The sequence below is a fragment of the Rhinatrema bivittatum genome, chromosome 10, assembly GCF_901001135.1.
Source record: "Rhinatrema bivittatum chromosome 10, aRhiBiv1.1, whole genome shotgun sequence".
NCBI lineage: Eukaryota > Metazoa > Chordata > Amphibia > Gymnophiona > Rhinatrematidae > Rhinatrema > Rhinatrema bivittatum.
In genome coordinates this window covers 111,937,572-111,956,212 of record NC_042624.1, presented here as the reverse complement: position 1 = coordinate 111,956,212, position 18,641 = coordinate 111,937,572, and the positions used below count along the sequence as shown (strand labels likewise).

Below are 18,641 nucleotides of genomic sequence, written 5' to 3'. Positions count from 1 at the left end.
AAATCCTTAAATAAATAAATAAATAAAATAGAAAAAAATAAACTCTCTAGTATTTTCACCAAGAGAAACCAACAAAATACTGTGGTAAACTTCCTTCCTGCCTACCAAGAAAAGTATAAAAGCCAGGCCTTGACATCCACTCACTGTCAGTACTATGAGAAGGATATAGAATGCTACATGGAGGATATATTTGTGCTTAGAGTGAGACAGAGAAACTACTGATTATGAATGTCTATTTATTCCTTTACTGTTTCCCTATTTTTGGCTTGTATTTGTTTGCCTAAGTGCATGAGCGATTTTGTTGATTTGTCTGTCTGGATGGTTTTTTTGTGTGTGTTTGGGGAGCTAAGGTGACGTGGGGGGGTGATGTGAGGATGAAGCATGAAAAGGGCTGACAATTAGGACAAGAGAGTAAATGGCAAGTATTAGGATGGAGGAGGAGGAACAAGAGAGACGAGATCAAGGGAGAAGAAGATGGAAGAGAGCAGGAGAGAAGAGGAGGTATGGTGGGGAAGGAAGAGGCAGCAGAAAGAGAGAAAGCCCCCTTAGCAATAGATGTGAAAGTGGCATCATGCAGGTCAGGGACATCCCAACTCAGACCTTGGATCCAGGAGATCAAATTCAGGACCAAAGAGATTTAACCCTCCTGCTTCATTGTATCATTTTTTTATTTTATCACATCAGTTTACATTTAGATACTATAGGTATTTCCTATCCCCTGAAGCAATGGGGGGGGGGGGGAGGGGGTTAAAGTGACTTGCCCATGGTCACAAGGAGCAACAGCAGGACTTGAACCCTGGTCTTCTGGTTCATAACCCACTGCTCTAACCACTAGGCTGCTACTCCTCCACTCCTGTTATTATGTTTATCTGTAAACAGATATGATGTCTCCAACGAATGTCAGTCTAGAAAAACTTTAAATAAATAAATAATACAGAAATCTCTGTACAGTGCCCCATTCCCATAACTTCATTATGGTTTTTGTGTGTCCTGCTTATCTATGGACTTTCGTGAACATCCCCTGATGAAGCTAGTTTAAAGCCCTCCTCACTAGGCTAACAAGACTATGAGCAAAGATACTCTTTCTACCGACAGATATATCTTATCTTTTCTCAGCAGACTTCCATTTAATACACACTGTGATCAAGAAAGGTCTTGCCATCAAAGCCATCCATGCAGCCATCTCCTGGATGAGTCTGTCCTTACCTTTATCTCTGACTGGAAGGATAGATAAAAGTAGTACCTGGGCCCCTGCTTCTTTCACCTGTGCTCCCAGTGCCACGTGGTCCTTTCTGATCCGCTCAGGGTCAGAACTTGTGGTATCATGTGTTCCTAAATGAATGAGCAGCATAGGAGAATAGTCAGAGGGCCTGCCAAGTTTTGGCAACCTTTCTGTTAAGTCATGGATTCAGCACACCTCTCTGATCAGCATAGCTGGTGTGCAAATGGGTTCCTTTGTCCCACATAAAAGGCAGTCACAACCGCAATAATCCTTCCCCTTGTTGTGGCCTCTGAAGTGCTTTGATTCCCCTCTTCTGTGTGTTGCATGCCTTCCTTCTCCAGTGATTCCAAGACTTCATATCAGTTTTGTAAGTGTATTGAAGAGGGCTTTAGGGTGGTGTGCTCTCTGCTACTAGAAGGGTCTAACATCCACTTTTCATGTAAAAGGGATATAATGTCTTCCTTCTCTGTATCTGTTGTCCTCTATGTGGTCTCCATATATAATTAATAAAAATCTTCATTTCTATGGATGCTTCTCAGCCTGGCCACCTTCTCCTGCACTTCCCTTACCTACCTCTTGAGGAATTTTACTAGCTGGCATCTCAGATTGGATACTATTCATGGACGGACACTTGTTTACTATAATATGCATGCCACCTTCCCAGCACATTGCGATCTGATTCTGGATGGAAGCATCCTTTGCAGGATGACCATCTTCAGCAAGGATCCTCGCGTTGCAGGCAGAGGATCAGTCTGCAGTAATAATGAGCTTGGTGCCACCACATCTTCCCACTAGCATGGGTATTGTACTGAGCTTTCCTCCTCTGATTGCACTTGGCTATTGAAACCCTGTTTTAAAGACTAAATGTGACAGTAAATTAGGAACTATAGCAACCCCTCTTAACTCCCTTTTCCTACAGTGCTGTACGCTTGCTCTCATGGTGCACAAGGACTGTCTTTGAAACTTCTTATAGCTCTTCCTCTTTATTAAGGTGGACTGTCTACCTTTCTAAGCTGTGAAAAGCTTTTATACAGAAACATAATGGCAGACAAAGCCCATATGGCCCATCTAGTCTGCCCATCCATCCAATGTATTTAACCCTTACAATTCCCATCACTTCCTTAAGAGATCCCCTGTATTTATCCCCATGCTTTCTTGGATTCAGATACTGTGTTTGTCTTCACCATCTCTACCCTTTCTGTAAATAAATATTTCCTAAGATCACTCCTGAGTCTACCCCCTTTCATCCTCATCCCATGACCCTTTGTTTTAGAGCCTCCTTTCCATTGAGAGGCTCACCTCCTGTGCATGGAAACCTTTGAGATAGTTAACTGCCTCTATCATATCTCGCCTTTCCTCTAGGGCAGGGCTTCCCAAACCTGTCCTGGGGACCCCACAACCAATGAATATGCATGAGATACATCTGCATGCCATGGAGACTCAGTATATGCAAATGTATCTCATGCATATTCATTGTGGATACCCTGAAAACCCGACTGGCTGTGGGGTCCCCAGGACAGGTTTGGGAAGCCCTGCTCTAGGGTATACATGTTTAGATCTTTATATCCCCATATGCTTTAGAACAAAGACCACTGACCATTAGAGTAGTCACTCTCTGGACTGACTCCATCCTGTTTATATCCAGGCAAATCTAATAAAGCCCACAATATTCAAGCAAAACTTGCAGTAAATTCCCAAAGAGAAAAATAAAGCAATACCAAAACTATAAGTATTTATTTATTGGATTTGTAAATCGCCACTTACTTTGCCTTTCAGAAATACAGCCAAAAGTTGTCTGTAGTATATCCTTAAGGACCCCTTTCTGCAGTCCTGTGTTAGACTGTAAAGGCCTTATCGCACTTTAGTACATCTGTCTCATTAATAAATATTTTTCCTTAGGCACAAAATGGGGAAAAGTCCTTTCTGAGTGTGCCTGTGCTCGGACCTGAATTGAAAGCTTTGAATGAAGGGACATTATAACCATGCACAGCGCAAGTGCATGGAGTGTGCTATAGAAATAAGGACTGCTTTTGTAACTTTATGGCAGTGTTTTCCAATCCTCTCCTGAAGCACACCTAACCAACCAGGTTTTCAGGACTACCACAATGAATATACATGAGATAGATTTGCATACATGGGAGGCCCAGGATATGGAAAACTCTCTCATGCATATTCATTATGGATATCTTAAAAACCTGTCTCAGTGGGTGTGCCTCCAGGAAAGGGTTGGGAAACACTGCTTTATGGAACGTGTTTTCATGCCAGGCTTCTGTAACTGCATCAAAAGAGATACTGTACATCAGGGTTTCCCAAACCTGTCTTGGTGATCCCCCAATCAGTCAGGTTTTCAGGACACCCATGAGGAATCTGCATGAGGTGCATTTGCATATATTGCAGTCCCAGCATATGTAAATTTGTCATGCATATTCATTGTGGAGATCCTGAAAACCCAGCTGATTGTGGGGGTCACTAGAACAAGTTTGGAGAAAACCTTCCATATGTCTGTACTAATGATATTTTATACAGAAAAATTATGCACATATTGAATACAAGGTAACAGAAGAAAAATGTTGATTTAGCAGAAATTTGTGATCAGTAGCAATTTGACAGCACTATTATTACTCAGACGCTTGAAACTTCTGCTAATTCATCCCCATTCTGAGACTATTTTATACAAATATTTATAAGCTGTCATGGAAGAAATAATACTATAACCATCTAGTTTCCGGCCAGCATAACCAAAACTACAGCTCTGGAAATTAATACAAAGCTCAACTTCTCCTTCAGTGTTGCTCTGTGTCAGCAGGATTTGCCCCTGCATTGGCAATCATTCTCCCCTCTGGGGTCAAAGTGCATCGCCTCCTTGGTGCACCATTACTCTGCTGGGTTCCAACACGTAACACTTGCACTGTGACAGAAGACTGGCTTGCATTTTTATTTTTAAGGTAGCAGTACTAGTAAGACTGATTAAATAATAAATATGTCAGTTTCTAACCACTGTTGCTTTTGATCTTATTCCTATGCCTTCTTTGATTTTTAACACATTTTATAGAGATGGGCTAAATAATCCCAACTTGCTATTGTGAAGATTTTATTTCTGAGAAGTTTACCTTAGGGTGTTTATTCTTCAAAATGTCTGTACGATGTGCTTGACTAAGTATCTGGAGATATGGCATTTTTCTCATGCTGTAAAAAAAACATTCAGTCCAGCTCACCTTGTATTCATCTCTGGACATTTATACTTCTGCATAGGTAGAAATCCAAATGTCACAATATAGAGATCTAAGGACGTATGGAAAAGTAGGGCAAGAAAGTAGAAAACATCTGAGCATCAGTTTGTCGGCACCGTTTTGAAATAGTTCATCTTTTGCTTAAGTATTTAATTTCCTGCAACTTCCGGAAAAGAAAGAAAAACACACACACACACACACACACACAACATTGTGCAAGCAAAGCTGCAAGATGTGCTGTGGAACTTTTGCCCAATTCTTGCAGATTGAACTTGTAGGGCAAAAGTCCCACAGTGTTCTCATTACAAGTTTTTGTTGGCATGAGTGATTTTTGTGAAATTATTTTCCTTTCCAGAATTTGAAAGAAAATTAAATACTTGGGCAAAAGATGTGCTGTTTCAGAACTGTACGTCCAAACTAACTTGCAGACTTTTGCACCCCAATTTTGCCCAAAATTTAAATCTGGATCTACCATATATATTAAAATTTCTTGGCATATAGCCACACCCAAACAACTAAACAGCAGGGCAAATATTGCTTCAACAATTTCTTCTGAGCATATATTTATATGAACAATATTTGCCCTGCTGTTTAGTTGCTTAGTTGATTTTTGCACTTCATTTTTTTTTACTCTATATTGGAATTATATAGCCACACCCACCATTATGAATTATTAAAGCCAGATGCTGATCTAATTAGCCTTATCAGAATCTCAGGTAAGCCAGTGTTGCCCAATCCTTTCCTGGAGGCACAGCTAAACAGGTTTTCAGGATATCCAGAATGAATATGCATGAGATAATTTGCATACCCAGAGCAGTAAATCTCTCTCATGCATATTCATTGTGGAAATCCTGAAAACTCAAGAGGCTATGTATGCCTCCAGAGAGGGTTGGGAAACACTGATGTTGGCAAATACATATAAACCATGAACTGCTGAACTCCTGGAAAGAGATTTGTGAAAAAGTATATATATTTTATTAAACAAAAATGAGAACCACGGAGAAAACGGATGTAGAAATAAGACCAATGGAGTAAGCAAAATAAAAAGGTGCACCGTTTTGAAAAACGTAGTCAGTACAGTACTACTACTACTACAAAAAAAAAGTTATCCCTGCTAGGCTGCTTTCTCGGCAATGCTAAATAAAAGTATATTCCATTTAATATCACACTTTTAATATAATGATGATTGACTATCACTTGGCTAGATCAGTGCAAATAACTTCCTTCAGAATATTATAACCCTCAATTACAAAGAAATTAAGATAAAGGTTATAAAACGAAATGGTGCTGTCTGGAATTATGATAAACACTTCATGCCAGTCATTTTTGTAATCTCAGCCAGATGAACTGCAGTGACTCGCTGCAACATTAACCACAGCCGCTGCATGCTGAGTTTTCACAACAAACCAAACCCTAGTCCCGCCCGCCGCACTGGCTGGAGGTGAAATATTAGCTCGCCCACTCCAAAGAAAGCAACGGGAACGGCGAGGGGGGCAGAACGAAGTTAAATATTAGGCACCAGGACACAGGTCACTTTCAGCTGGGAAGAATAATCCGTTTTGAACGGATGGGAGATTGGAGCATTGCCAACTATACTTTGAACCCCTCCCCCACCCCACATGCACACACTCAGTACTCTAAACAGGGCAAGAAAGAGAGTGGCGAGTGGTGGTGGTGGCCTCAGAATGCAAAGTCGCCAGATAGGCGAGTTCCATGCCTGCTGCTCGCCGGCAGCGCTTCTCTAAGCAAGCCCGTTTTCAGCATTATATTGGGAGTGGATTGAAAAGCATGCAGACAGTCCTACATGCACGTAAATCCTCGGAAGGGGCCAGCGAAACACCTCTTAGGCTAGCGGTTTTGTATCAAGCACTTTGCAAAGAGCTTTTACTGTTTTTCTCTGCTCATTGTATGTTAACTGGGAAGAGCTTTTTGCATTTTGCAAGATTAATAAGCTGCGGTCTTTAAAGATAAAAAAAAAATAAGGTATATGTTGCATTCAGTGGTTGCCAAGAGAAATGCACCTTTCCTATATAAATGAAGATGGACGTGCTGCTGCAGACTGTTTTCAGACCGAGCAACGATCGTCCTCAAGAGCATCATTGTCATGGAGGGCACTCTTCTACCTACCCCCGGACACCAGGGTCACAAAATCCAGCCAGTATGCAACACAGCTTTGCACCAAGCATCCATACACTCCCTCCCCCAATCCAAAAAAAAAAAAAAAAAGACTTGTCATAGCTCCCTTAGCTCTACTGTAAGCTAATTATTAACATGACTTTGTCATTAAACTATTCTTAAAATAGTAATTTGTGCACAAACGTATTTAAACAGCTAAGAGAGGGCTGGATTACGAAATTTCATCTTTTACGTAGACACTGCCCAAGTGGATGTCCTAGTTAGGTAACCGAATGTCATATGAAGGTCGAAATCTATATTGCGAGTTTAAAATAGGCTTGACATTAGCGAAGATGTCAGGTTGCTACTTTCCTGACTACCTGTGAAACAGGTGAGTATTTGGAAGCTTGGTTACTTGGACTGCAGCCTTGTCTCGCCAGAGTACAGGGACAGAATCTGATACAATTAAACGTATGCCCAGATGGGAAAAAAAAAAAAATCACTCTGCGACACGTTCAAAGGAATTCATGATGTAAGTAGCACAGATCCCGAGAGCTTTAAATGATACTGAACACCAGCTGGAAATAAAAGTGTCATAAAATCCCATTGTCCCTATAGAGATGTCAGTGGATGTGGCACTAAGGATAGAAGTTGCTAGCCTAGTTCAGGGTATTTGTGCTCACCTGGGTAGGTCACACCTGTACAGGTCATCAACCCTGGTCTGAAAAAGCAGGCTAAACTATCAGGAGACGAGACTTGTTTTTCTGCTTCTCAGGACATATAAATAGGGACGCTCCGCCTCACTGATCGTATCTTTAATAACCGAGTCAAATATCCCAATCAGTGCAGCTTGTCTGTAATTTAAACCTAAAAAAAAAAAAAAGCAGAGGTAATTATTCAGGACAAAGAACGGCCCAGAGACGTTAAAAATAAATGCAAGGTCCAACAAGTGATGCGAGTTTTGCTTTTAGCTCAGATTAACAGTTAAGGCCTCTCAAGTTAACGTTTGCAGAAAAATAAAAATGGCAGGTTTGGAAAACGCTCGGTGGCAGCAGGGCTACCTAGCGGCCGAATGCGGCGGTCCTTTCCCTCTTAGGCCCTGAAACCTTTCCCTGCCTTTGATTTCTTGGTGGGGAGGGGGAGGGGAGCCCTGCGGTTTGACAGCCTGTGCAGCCGGAGGAAGGAGGAGAGAAATGGCGCTTCACCTTTAAACCCTAGTGGTCCGATCCGTGCAAAAAAAAAAAAACCAGAGGGCAGCGCGTCTCGCGGGCCTGCGCCGACCCGGGATTCAGGAATTAAAAAAAAAAGGGCTCCTGGCAGCAGCCCCTCCGCCTCAGCAGCGAGGGCAGAGAGGAACTCGCCGGAGCCTCCTTAAAAGTCTGCCGTTAAAATGGGGGCGGGCTTTCCAACCTAAAAGCGCTCTTTTTTTTTTCTTTTCAAAAAAAGCTGATGGAGTAAAAAAAAAAAAAAAAAACCCGGCTTCACGCAAGGAACAGAAGTTGCAATTGTTCCTGCAGTTACAGTTAAGAAACGCGTTTGCAAGAAGAAAGGAAACTTTTTTTTTTCTGCAAGACTGGCAATTTTTTTATTTTTGCAAGTGGGAGAACCAAGAAAGAAAAAGCTGTCAGAGAGAGAAGAAAAAAAAATATGTTCGCCTTGGACTGGGGCAGAGCTGGGTTGCAGCTCCGGAGAGCCCGGGGGGAGTGGGATTGACCGTCGCCGCCTGTCGCCTCCTAATGCAGACGTGAACTTGGCCCCCGCGCTCGCCGCCTTCTCCCGTAACCCCCGATCGCTCGTTCCCCGCCTAAAAAAAAAAAACGCCGAGCGACAAACGGCATCGAAGCTAAGGGGGAGAGGGGGAGGTTGAAGAGCCCCCTCGGTATTGCTGCTTTTTTTTTTTTTCCCTCTTACCCCCCCCCCCCCCTATTCCGATCTCTGCACGGGGAGAGGAGACACGGGAGCCGGCGGCGGCCGGTGCACGCGCTGACCGGGGGGGTGCACGGAGAGACATGCCGCTCGCTGCCTTTTCGCTCTCTGCCCGGGGATCGCCGCGCTGTGCCTCGGACTCCCGGGGCGGCGGCGGGTTTCGGGTGCTGTGACCCTGATCCGGAGTGAGCCCCGGGGAGGGGCGGGGGATTCGGGCAGAGTCTGGGCCAGCGATGATCGGGGCTTGCTACCGCCGCCGCCTGCAGCGGCAAGTCAGCGGACCGGGTGCGCCCTCCCATACACCGCTGCTCCCGGCAGGGTCCGGCCTCGGCTAAGGACCCTGAGTGACGGCAGCTCTGCAATAATAAAAAAAAGAAAGAAAGAAAGAAAGAGAATAAAGGCTGCGGGCAAAGCGTGGCTCGCTTTTCTGCAACAGAACGAGAAGGACTGCGGACGACTAAAGCAAGAACTGGGACGAAGCTTTGACCCCCCCCCCCCCCCCCCCCCTATATTCTGCCCTCCGTTTTTCTACGATCGGAAAGAAGCAAAAAAAAAAAGCTCCAGCAAGCAATGGATGCAGCGCCTTCCGAGAGATCCGCGCTGCAGAGGGATTTGTACTGCAATGCACTTCGCAACTCTGCAAACTGCCAGCGGGCGCTTTGGCTCCTTCGACGGTTACAGGTCTGAATTTTATTTTGAATATATATTTTTTTTAACCCTTTTTAAAAAGAAATATATATATATATGTACCAAAGTGTTAACTCGGGGGGGGGGGGGTCATGCTACATGCAGGACACAACTCTTAGTGGATCCCTTTTTGACTGACATAAGATCACGTGGGAGGAAAGGGGGCGGGGTCTTGGCCGTCTTTTACGAGTATTTACTACAGGCAATCCTCCGCCAGATTAACCATCAAAGTCCTCCTGTCAGGCTCTGATGCCGTGACCTACTCGGGGAAACGGACCCTTTCCGATCGTCCGGGCGCAAACCATGGCGGATCCTTTGGGAAACCTGCTGACGTCCGCGGCTGCTAGGGGGGATCAAGAGCAAGTTGAAATTTTGTTGCAAAATAATGCAAACGTCAATGCAGAAAATGGATTTGGAAGGACGGCGCTGCAGGTTGGTATACGGAAAAAAAAAAAAAAAAAAGATATATATATTTCATCACTGCTACACCTACGTGACCCGGGTTTTGAGAAACGGTGCTTTTAAGTAGCCAGATGAGCAAATCTACAGCGTTTTGGAACTAGTTAGTTGCCATATTTTATAGTCTTAGTAGATGTAGCTTCCTAAATGACGTACTTTAAATAAACAGGGCAAAACCATTATTTTAAACGGGGATCATCTTCAATATCGAGTAAGTTAGGTATTAAAGCGCATTTTATAGCTTTATATCCCTTGTAATAAATTCAAATTAGAAAGGAGAATTCATCGACGTAACTAAAACGTATTCTTTGAAGTTTGGGAAAACAGGTATCCTAATTATACAGGTTTTTCAGACGTTAGGTATTATTTTACACCAAGACACTAATTTTCTCACTTCTGCAGACATTCACAAATTAACGTTTCTTATAAACGGATTGCACAAATAGAACAAGCTACCTTTATTAACTCTCAGAAATGCAGATTCTGGAATCAGGAAAACAGCTCAGGTCGAAGGAAATCCTGAATCGCTTTACTGGCTATCCATTCAGGTTTAGGACTAGACAGAATGTGTTTCTCGATTCAAAATATTAACCTTTTTCACTAGCGTTTTTGCTATGAATATACATGTTGTACATAGGCTACCTATTTATTTTCTAATGCCCAAACATACGATCCACAGGCAATATTTCATGTTTAACTTGATATTTTCTTATTCTTTAAACAATATTTGACGGAGGCAAACATCTTAACACAAGAAATCAGATTGGTATTTATGAAAACAGGTATTGCACACATTTTTATATATGCGTATTTGTGTGTGTAATATTTATGTAATGTCCAAATGTTAGCTGTCTTGAAAATGACAGAATGCAATATCTGTTGGTGAGGACCTTGTGGTAACTGAGTTTTAAAATACTTATTTTTTTTTATCTCTTTTGTTCATAAGAAATAGAAACCACAGTTTTACTGGTCAAACAAGAGGTGACTGCTTGGGTTACTATTTCACACTGGCACTATATTTACGTTCAATATCTTGGTAACTGTTAGACACTAGAAGTACATCCGCTTCTTCTCCATGTTGTAACATAAGAACTCTTGTCTTAGTGGTGACTTGGAAACATCTTAACAGAAAAAAAAAAAACCCCATTCTGTTCTCCAGTTTTGAATGGTAACGATAGCCCGGTGATGACAGAGTTCTTAATACAGGGGGCAGAGAGACCTTGTACTCCATAAAGCCACACAATATAAAAATATCTGTTAAGGAAAACGCAGGGGAAGTTTAGCAACATTTCTCTGCTCTTGGAAGCTAAAAAGAAAATGTATTTCACCTACTTTTAAAGCAAAAGAGTGAACAAACATTTGGGAAAGTTAAATAGTGGCAGGCTAGGCTGCTGATTTTAAACACATGCAAACGCCCACATTTTTTTTATTCCTGTATAATCTCTAACGATTTAATGAACCACATCACAATCAAAACAGAGACCTTATGGGCTTGTTTATTTACAGTATTGCGGCTGAAAGGATATTTTTACACCGCTCCTGTCTCCAATATAGTGTTAGGAGGAAAGTGAAGGCAAATATTTCCTTAGTCTGCAATTAAGCTGAATTTTCGCCATAATTGCAAATAGTCTGTTCCCTTCTGCACTTCGTTTTGCTGGAGTGATACTGCGTTACAGGCCCAGCTGAGGTCTTTCTGTATGCTTTACAATTATGTAAATATACTAGACCAACATTTTCCTTAACAATCAGATCATTTTTCCCCTGGATTAAAGAAACTGAAAAGTGTCTTTTTATATTTGTTCTTCTTCTGGGAGGTTTGATACTAACCGATCCAGCAGGAGACTGAAGCCTTTAGGTCAGGGGGAACATGGAGCATGAACTCCAGTCTTTTATTTTTTTTTCCAGGAGTACAGATTATAATTTAGATATGACTGGTTTATTTAAGATAATATAAACGAAATATGACAGCCTCATCACTATTAATTAGCTTCCCCTGCCAGGTATATTCTACATCGGGGTGCACTCTTTTTATTATATTGGATTTTTCTGCACTGTGCAGTGAGCTGAAGGAGACACATTTCCAAATGAAGTGCTACATTTTATTCTGCACAGCAGTTTCCTGCGCTGTTTCACGGTATTTCACAGTGTTGTGGCTATAGCAGGCTTCTTTTCTGCCTGGGGGGGGTGCACGAAATATTTCAGTCTGTGGGAGGAATCTAGTTCTGATCTGATCTAAACGCTATTTTTGCCAGTCATAAGACATTACCAATTTAATGAGCTAAAGCCAAGAAAAAACAAATAAAGCATTTGGAATATCTCAGCTCAGGATTTTTAATGTGACATATCTCTCTTTCACAACTGCCATCCCTTTATAAATAACTAAACAGTAATAGAAGAGATGTGGTAAAATATCCAATATTCTAGCTGAACTCTCTCCGTGAATTATGAAAATCAGTACCAGCAAGTAGTGGAGCAATAGTGCAAGCCAAATAACTTATTGCACACATGTAAATGAGGTATAGGGGGAGGGGGGGGGTCAATAAACAAGGCGAATTTAAACTGTTTAGATTATGTGATTAAATTCAATTTCTTTATTGACTCCCACTCCTGTGCCTGTGTGTATGCATAATCTCGGGGGGCCTGTAGTAGGTTTTTTTTGTGGGGGTTTTGGTTTTTTTTAGCTGATCAACATGATCAAAGGGCATCAAACATACAATGATACATATTTTAAGAGGCGTAGGAGAACAGCATCAAATTCAGTTATTGTAAAGGTTTATAATTACTGTTAATCGTTCTGCAATGAAATACTTGAATATTGACCGAAGTATCTAAGGAGCTTGCTTTATTGACGTCTGGCGCACAACCGAAGTAATCCATGTGTGCACATCCTCCCCCGTGCATTTGCCTTCACTTTCTCGCAGTGTGTAGATATAAAGCAATGCTATCAGAAGGACACTTCCTGAACCAAATAAAATAAACACTGACCTATTTGCTGGACTTTTGCTTTTAGGGTAAAAAAAATCCATTACCCGCCCTGCATGCATATATATATATGAAGATATAAGAATGTTTTTCCTCGTCTATTTTATTTATTGATGTTTTTTTAAGTAATAAGACTTGGGGAGTCGTAGCCCGCACCTTGCCCCTCGCCCAGGTAAGCTCCCGCAAACAGTGGCCTTGGGGGTGAGGTCGCATCTTAGTCCAGTGTTGCCCTCGCTCACTGCCCGCGTAACCTTGACCCGCGCAGCGTTCCAAACCCCTTGTACTCCTTCTCCTTCTTCTTCCTCCCCCTCCTCCCAGGTGATGAAGCTCGGGAACCCCGAGATCGCCCGGCGGCTGCTGCACCGAGGCGCCGACCCGAACCTGCGCGACCGGACCGGCTTCGCCGTCATGCACGACGCGGCCAGGGCCGGCTTCTTGGACACTGTACAGACTCTCCTGCAGTTTCAGGCCGACGTGAACCTGGAGGACAGGGAGGGCAACCTGCCCTTGCACCTGGCCGCGCAGGAGGGCCACCTCGGGGTGGTGGAGGCCCTGGCCCGGCACTCCCGGAGCAGCGTGGGCCGCCGGAACCACCGAGGAGCCACGGCCCGCGACCTGGCCCGGCTGTACAAGCGGGAGGAGGTGGCGAAGTGGCTGGACGAGCACGCGGGCGCCCAGGCCGCCGGCCTGTAGCGCCGCAGGCAGGAAGCCCAGGCGCCCGCCCTTCGCTCTGCTGAGACTATTGGGAACGACTGTTACAATTGCCTTCTTTTGCTTTCCTTTTTCGTTTCCTCTTTTCTTTTGTAATTCAGAATAAACCGAACACGAGGAGAGATTGTAAGGTCGGTGTTTATATTCCCAGACACGGCTTTGCCGGAGCCCTCCCATCCCCAAGCCCCACTCGTGCCCAGAATGTCTGATGCCAGCTTCAAGGTCACTTTCCCTTCCTGCTGAGTTGGTTTTGTGGGTAAGAAAAGAAGATGGTGCGTTTCCCACCCATGCTTGGCCTCTTAGGAAAATTTGAGAGCTCCCAAGGGTCTTTCAGGTCTGCCCAAGCAGATGCATATTTATTGCTACAGGACAGGGAGTCCTTTTTCCCCATCGTGTTTACCACATCATTGTAAAAATGATAATAATAATAATTAAAAAAAAAAAGCCTTCCGGGTCCTATCTTTCCTTCCTGCCATCTTAAGAGGTTGTAGTTTGCTTCGGGAGAGACTGTCAGCTCAGGGCAGCTCCACTGCTTGTTAGAGAATAACAAACCTGTCAGATACAAACACCTTGCATTTCATTTTTCATCACTGTTCTACCGATTAAAATGTATTAAATCCTGGCTCCGAGTGCGATGCATTTTTTTTTTCTTTCAGTCATTTCCTTTACAGAACTTGTGCAGGCCAGGGTGAGTTCTGCGATGTAAGGGGGCCGATTTGCTGAAGATTTTATTCCTTTCTCTGACTATGGAGAAAATGGGGTCCCATTTGAAATAGGCACCTTCTAGGTGAGCTTTTTTCGTCCAAGCATTATTGTGTTCTTTGCTTACTGCCCAAATGAAACAACTCCAGTAACGATCATTGGGTTCAGGGTTTAGTTTTGTAAACGTGTTCATCAGTAAAATGACAGTTTCCCGAAAGTGAACTTGAACTTTTCAGGTCGCCTTGGTCGATAACTGCAAAGGGATCCCAAGAGCAGAGAGATTTACAACTGTCCTGGCCAGGTGTAGAAAGTCCTTTCCCTGTAGCAATGCTGGAATTGAATGTATGTACTTCATCGAGCAGGGAGAATGTCGATTTGGGCGCTGAAAGTACTCGCAGATCTAAGGTGATTCCTGACAGGACTGGTACCTGAAAACTTGCAAGATTTGAAAATGAGCAAAGGACTCGATACAGCACAAGTGCCTCCTATCCCGACTTGCCTGATAGGCGCTTTTATTGCTTTACTGAAAGTACTGTGGGCGCTCAGGCAAGTCAAATGATAAGCGTCAAGGGCTGCAAACCAGTCGCTGCTGCAAAATAACAAATAGTGATGCAACAGTAACAGGCCAGGTAGGGAACAAACTACCTACACAGTACTGGGATGACTGGGAGCTCAATTACAGAGAAATAGAAGTGGGATGCAGGCAGAGTTCGTTTGCATTGAGAATACAGAACTGAGCTTGCATAACGCTGTGAATTGAATTATCAATCCATTATACTGACTGGAGAAACAAAATAATCGATTAGACAGAAAAAGCAGCTATGCACATAGTAGTGGCTGAATACAAATAATATATAACCTGTTATATGAGGAATGTCAAAGTGATTTATCATAGTAGTGGCTGAGCATAGGCTATAAATCGCTGTCCCCATTCATTATTGTATTTAATGCATAGAACAATCGTAGAGATGTAAAAGCAGTGGCATTTAAATTCCAGATTGCATTTCATTTTACATTTCTAGACCACCCTATTCACATAAATGTGACCCAAAGCAAATTACTACACAATGCAGTGCAAACAGAACAAGCCTCACATTAAAAACAATAATCAGATAACACATTGGATCCAAAAAATCCCCAAACTTTCCAGTGGTGCTATTTTTACATTACATGCCTAATGCCCTGCTCTGCTTCTTGCAGAAGCAAAGTATCTGTGCTCCGCAATAGAGAAATGTATATAAAACAATAAACATCTGCGGAAACACAGTAGTTACTGGTTTATATGTATATATGTGTGCATGAATAAAGTTGATATTTAAATATATACCCAGGGTAAATGTAAATATGAGAGGACGAGAGATATAGATTTTAGCAAGATCCAGTGTTGAAAGCTATAAATGCATTTTCTATAACCGTGCACCTTATAATCAGCCATATGCAATATCAATTCGTGACAACTTTCTCTTCCCCCCCCCCCCCCCCCCCCCCGCTAAAATTGGTGAGATTTCCTTAACTGGAGCAACCGGAACGGGAAAACCAAAACGGGGGCGAGGGGACGAATCGGGGATGGATTGCCAGAGCCTGCATCTCAGCAATGGCAAAGTATCAGCTCCCTGCTAACAGCACGTATAGAAAAAAAAGTGGCGCCTCCCACCAGGGCAGCGACGAATCGAAATACCTGAACGCCTGCAAGCAAACCGGATTCAAAATGCCGGCTGGCAGGCTGCGCAAGCGGGCAGAAGCGCGCGGTGCCGAGCGCCCCGGATCCCTGCGAGCCGCCAGCAAGAGGGCGCCGCGCTGCTCTGCACAGCCCAGGGACCGTTAGCTCGCCTGGGGGTTGTTGTTTTTTTTTTCTTTTCCTGGAGACTATTTTAAATTTCCGCGCCTGAAATAACAGTCCTCTTTTCTATATCGCGATTCCTTTTAGTATTTATTAAAGAAGGAACGCCTGACCTTGCTGCTATGCAAACATTGACCGCTTTTCTTTCTCTGTTTTTTTGTTGTTTTTTTTCCCTTAGGGGAGAGGCTAACCCTTCACGCTTAGGATTTTTTTTTTTATTCCTCCGGATTTGAATTCCTGCTTCTTCTTTTATGATCCTTGTGCTCTGTTCCCAGTTTATGTTTGCACCCCGAACACGAACCCGAAAAGATCGTGGATATTGATCTTTCCAGGCAGTTTCGCGTGAATATTGGCTTTCTGGATGCAGAAAGGTAAGGGGCTTCTTTTTTTCTTTCTAAGGCTAGCAAGCAACTGTTAAAAACTTCAGCCAAGTAGACATTTTGAGGTGTAGGGGAAATTGGTGGTATTTCATTAAATGAAAAATAAGCAACCCTGACACCGCGATGATTACGCAGATGCCTAGAGAAATTAGCCTTGTAGAAAAAAAAAAAAGGAAGCTAGCAGCTGCTTTGCTTGTGGTTTGTGCGTTTCATTCTGAAAATGAATAGTGTTTGTATGTGTTTAAGCGCACAGGGCTTGTTTAAAGACAAATAGCCTGTGCTCTATGAATCTGAGTTTTCAAATGACTTGGCATCTATGTCTAATATCACTTCTCCTGATCACCATGTTGACTCGATGTGATCTTTTAATATTTTTTGATTTCAGACATGTTTTCTTATGTGTTATGCGCTTCTGGGGGCTTCCACATCCCACATACAGAGAAGCTTGTCAGATTATTTTAAGACAAGAAAATGCCTCCCTGAATGGCAGAGAGGTGACCAGTAAGCAAGCTGGCAACACATGGCTCTGTTATGTTCATGCTGATGTTTGTGCATTATAATTTATCGCCCACGCATGTGATCTGTACACCGGTCTGAAAGCATCGTGCAAGGTGCTAAACAAGTTAATGCTCTTATTTGTCTCTTCCTTAAGTTGGGGAGCTCTGATGTAAGGTTTAAATCTATGAGCCGATCTCTATTAAGCATTTCCCCATTTTCAAGCACAATATGAGGGAAAACTCCATAGTTCATATCCCTCTATGGCCCTTGAATCTTTTAAGTTGATTCATTAGATTTTACAACTTCTATATTTAACTCTGTACTATTATTACAAAAAAAAAAAAAAAGCAAATGGACAAGGATTCCACGAACCTTCAAAACTCAGGAATTAGTGACTTCCGGGTGTATTTCGGAAGAGAAGAATCATAGAAAGGTATGCTAAACATGCAGTATATTATTCTAAAACCATCTTAGGAGGTGATTTTCCAAATATTTTGTCCATAGGCATAGAATGGGAGACTCTTTGGAAAAGATGGCCCTTAATATAGACTTGAGAATGATTACCGAAGTAAAATGGGGTCTCAGATACTAAAGATACTGGAGAACACCTCGTACTGAATGATACATTTTCTAGAATGAATATCTATCTATCTATCTATTCATCGTTTAGTCTAATGCTACCTTATTGAATGTCAGTGCTGGTTGTAAACACAGAACAAATTATCTACAGGTAAAAGAAAAAAAATCCTAACAATGCTAATGAATGCTTTCCTTACATGCGCTTGCATAAGCATAGGTAAAACTTACTTGTAATTGTATCCTATATCTTAGATTGCAAAAAGGTTTCCTATCATATCAGTAAAGAAAACGGAAATGATTATTTACAATTACTTTTACATAAAATCTTCAGGATTCAGGCCTCCTACAGGCAGGGAAGCTTCAGCTCCCTACACATATGCACCAAAGAAAATATCCAATAAAGAAACACTAATCCAGCAGAAAAACTCTTCAGCTTTTAACCAAGTATTACAAACTATATATATATTTTTTTTTTCCCTAGAGGAAATGCTGAAACCATTGAATCTATTTTTCATTTACATTGCATTTATTTTTTCCGAATGAAGGCAGTAATTTAGCAGCTTTTTAAATTGATGCGGTAATAATTTAGAAAAAGTCAATATTTTTCATTGGTTCTGACAGAAAAAAAAATTCCCCATTCATCATAATGCATTGAAGGAAAGAGAGAGCTCCCGTTTTCACATCCTCCTTTGGTTTAGTGCACTGTTAGGCCTCTTCTAAATCTGCTTAGTAGACAGGAAGAGAGCACCAGGTCGGGCACTTTAGAGAAGGCGCTGATCCGAGTTTTAAGTTCACTGCTCTGTAAGTCATTTTAGGACCATATTTTCCAAAGATTTTACCCTCAGAGAATGGGAAAATGCTTCTTTCAGAATTGGGTCCTCGATGTTTAAGGAAACTTAAATATCCCTGGTTGATTTCAATAAGATGTAAAACTACTTTTGCACAGTTTCAGCTGTAATGAAGTCATGAATGACAAAAATCGTTAGATGCGCACTACAAATCTAAACAGAGTAAATTGCAGGTATCCCTTCAGAATATTCATTATTTATATGTATTATAATATTGGGCGTCAACAATTTAGAGTTACCACACACAGACACAAAAACATAACTAGTTTATGTCCCCTGTGCTGATAAAGTGGCTATCATGATTCCTGATTTCAGATGCAAAGATTTTTTTTTTTTACAAAATGTTTGTTTCAGAGCCCTTCATTGGCCCAGGTGGCACAGACTAATCCTCTCTAGTTTATGACAAATAGGTTCTCGATCAATGCAGTCTGATTTTCAGCCCCTCCATACAGGTATTTTAAG

At 42.3% G+C, this 18,641-nt stretch overlaps 3 protein-coding genes across 4 annotated transcripts in view; 2 read left to right on the top strand and 1 right to left on the bottom strand.

Moving 5' to 3' along the window:
• FAF1 (Fas associated factor 1) overlaps window positions 1-7,744 on the bottom strand; it is a 460,794-nt gene extending 453,050 nt beyond the window's left edge. For both annotated transcript variants that reach the window (XM_029618481.1, XM_029618482.1), the window contains exons 1-3: window positions 7,629-7,744; window positions 7,251-7,434; window positions 1,244-1,332 (exon numbers count right to left, since the gene is read on the bottom strand). In XM_029618481.1, coding sequence (XP_029474341.1) covers window positions 1,244-1,332; window positions 7,251-7,278 — 117 coding nt within the window. In that variant the 5' untranslated portion in view covers window positions 7,279-7,434; window positions 7,629-7,744. The remainder of the gene's footprint in view (window positions 1-1,243; window positions 1,333-7,250; window positions 7,435-7,628) is intronic.
• A 1,602-nt stretch (window positions 7,745-9,346) lies between these two features.
• On the top strand, window positions 9,347-13,954 carry CDKN2C (cyclin dependent kinase inhibitor 2C). The gene is made up of 2 exons (XM_029618480.1): window positions 9,347-9,612; window positions 12,940-13,954. The coding sequence occupies exons 1-2, from the start codon at window positions 9,484-9,486 to the stop codon at window positions 13,312-13,314; spliced, it is 504 nt and encodes a 167-aa protein (XP_029474340.1). The 5' UTR covers window positions 9,347-9,483; the 3' UTR covers window positions 13,315-13,954.
• Window positions 13,955-15,742: 1,788 nt separating this feature from the next.
• LOC115100177 overlaps window positions 15,743-18,641 on the top strand; it is a 214,347-nt gene continuing 211,448 nt past the window's right edge. The window contains exon 1 of the mRNA XM_029618474.1: window positions 15,743-16,245. The gene's annotated coding sequence lies outside the window, so the exon portion shown is untranslated. The remainder of the gene's footprint in view (window positions 16,246-18,641) is intronic.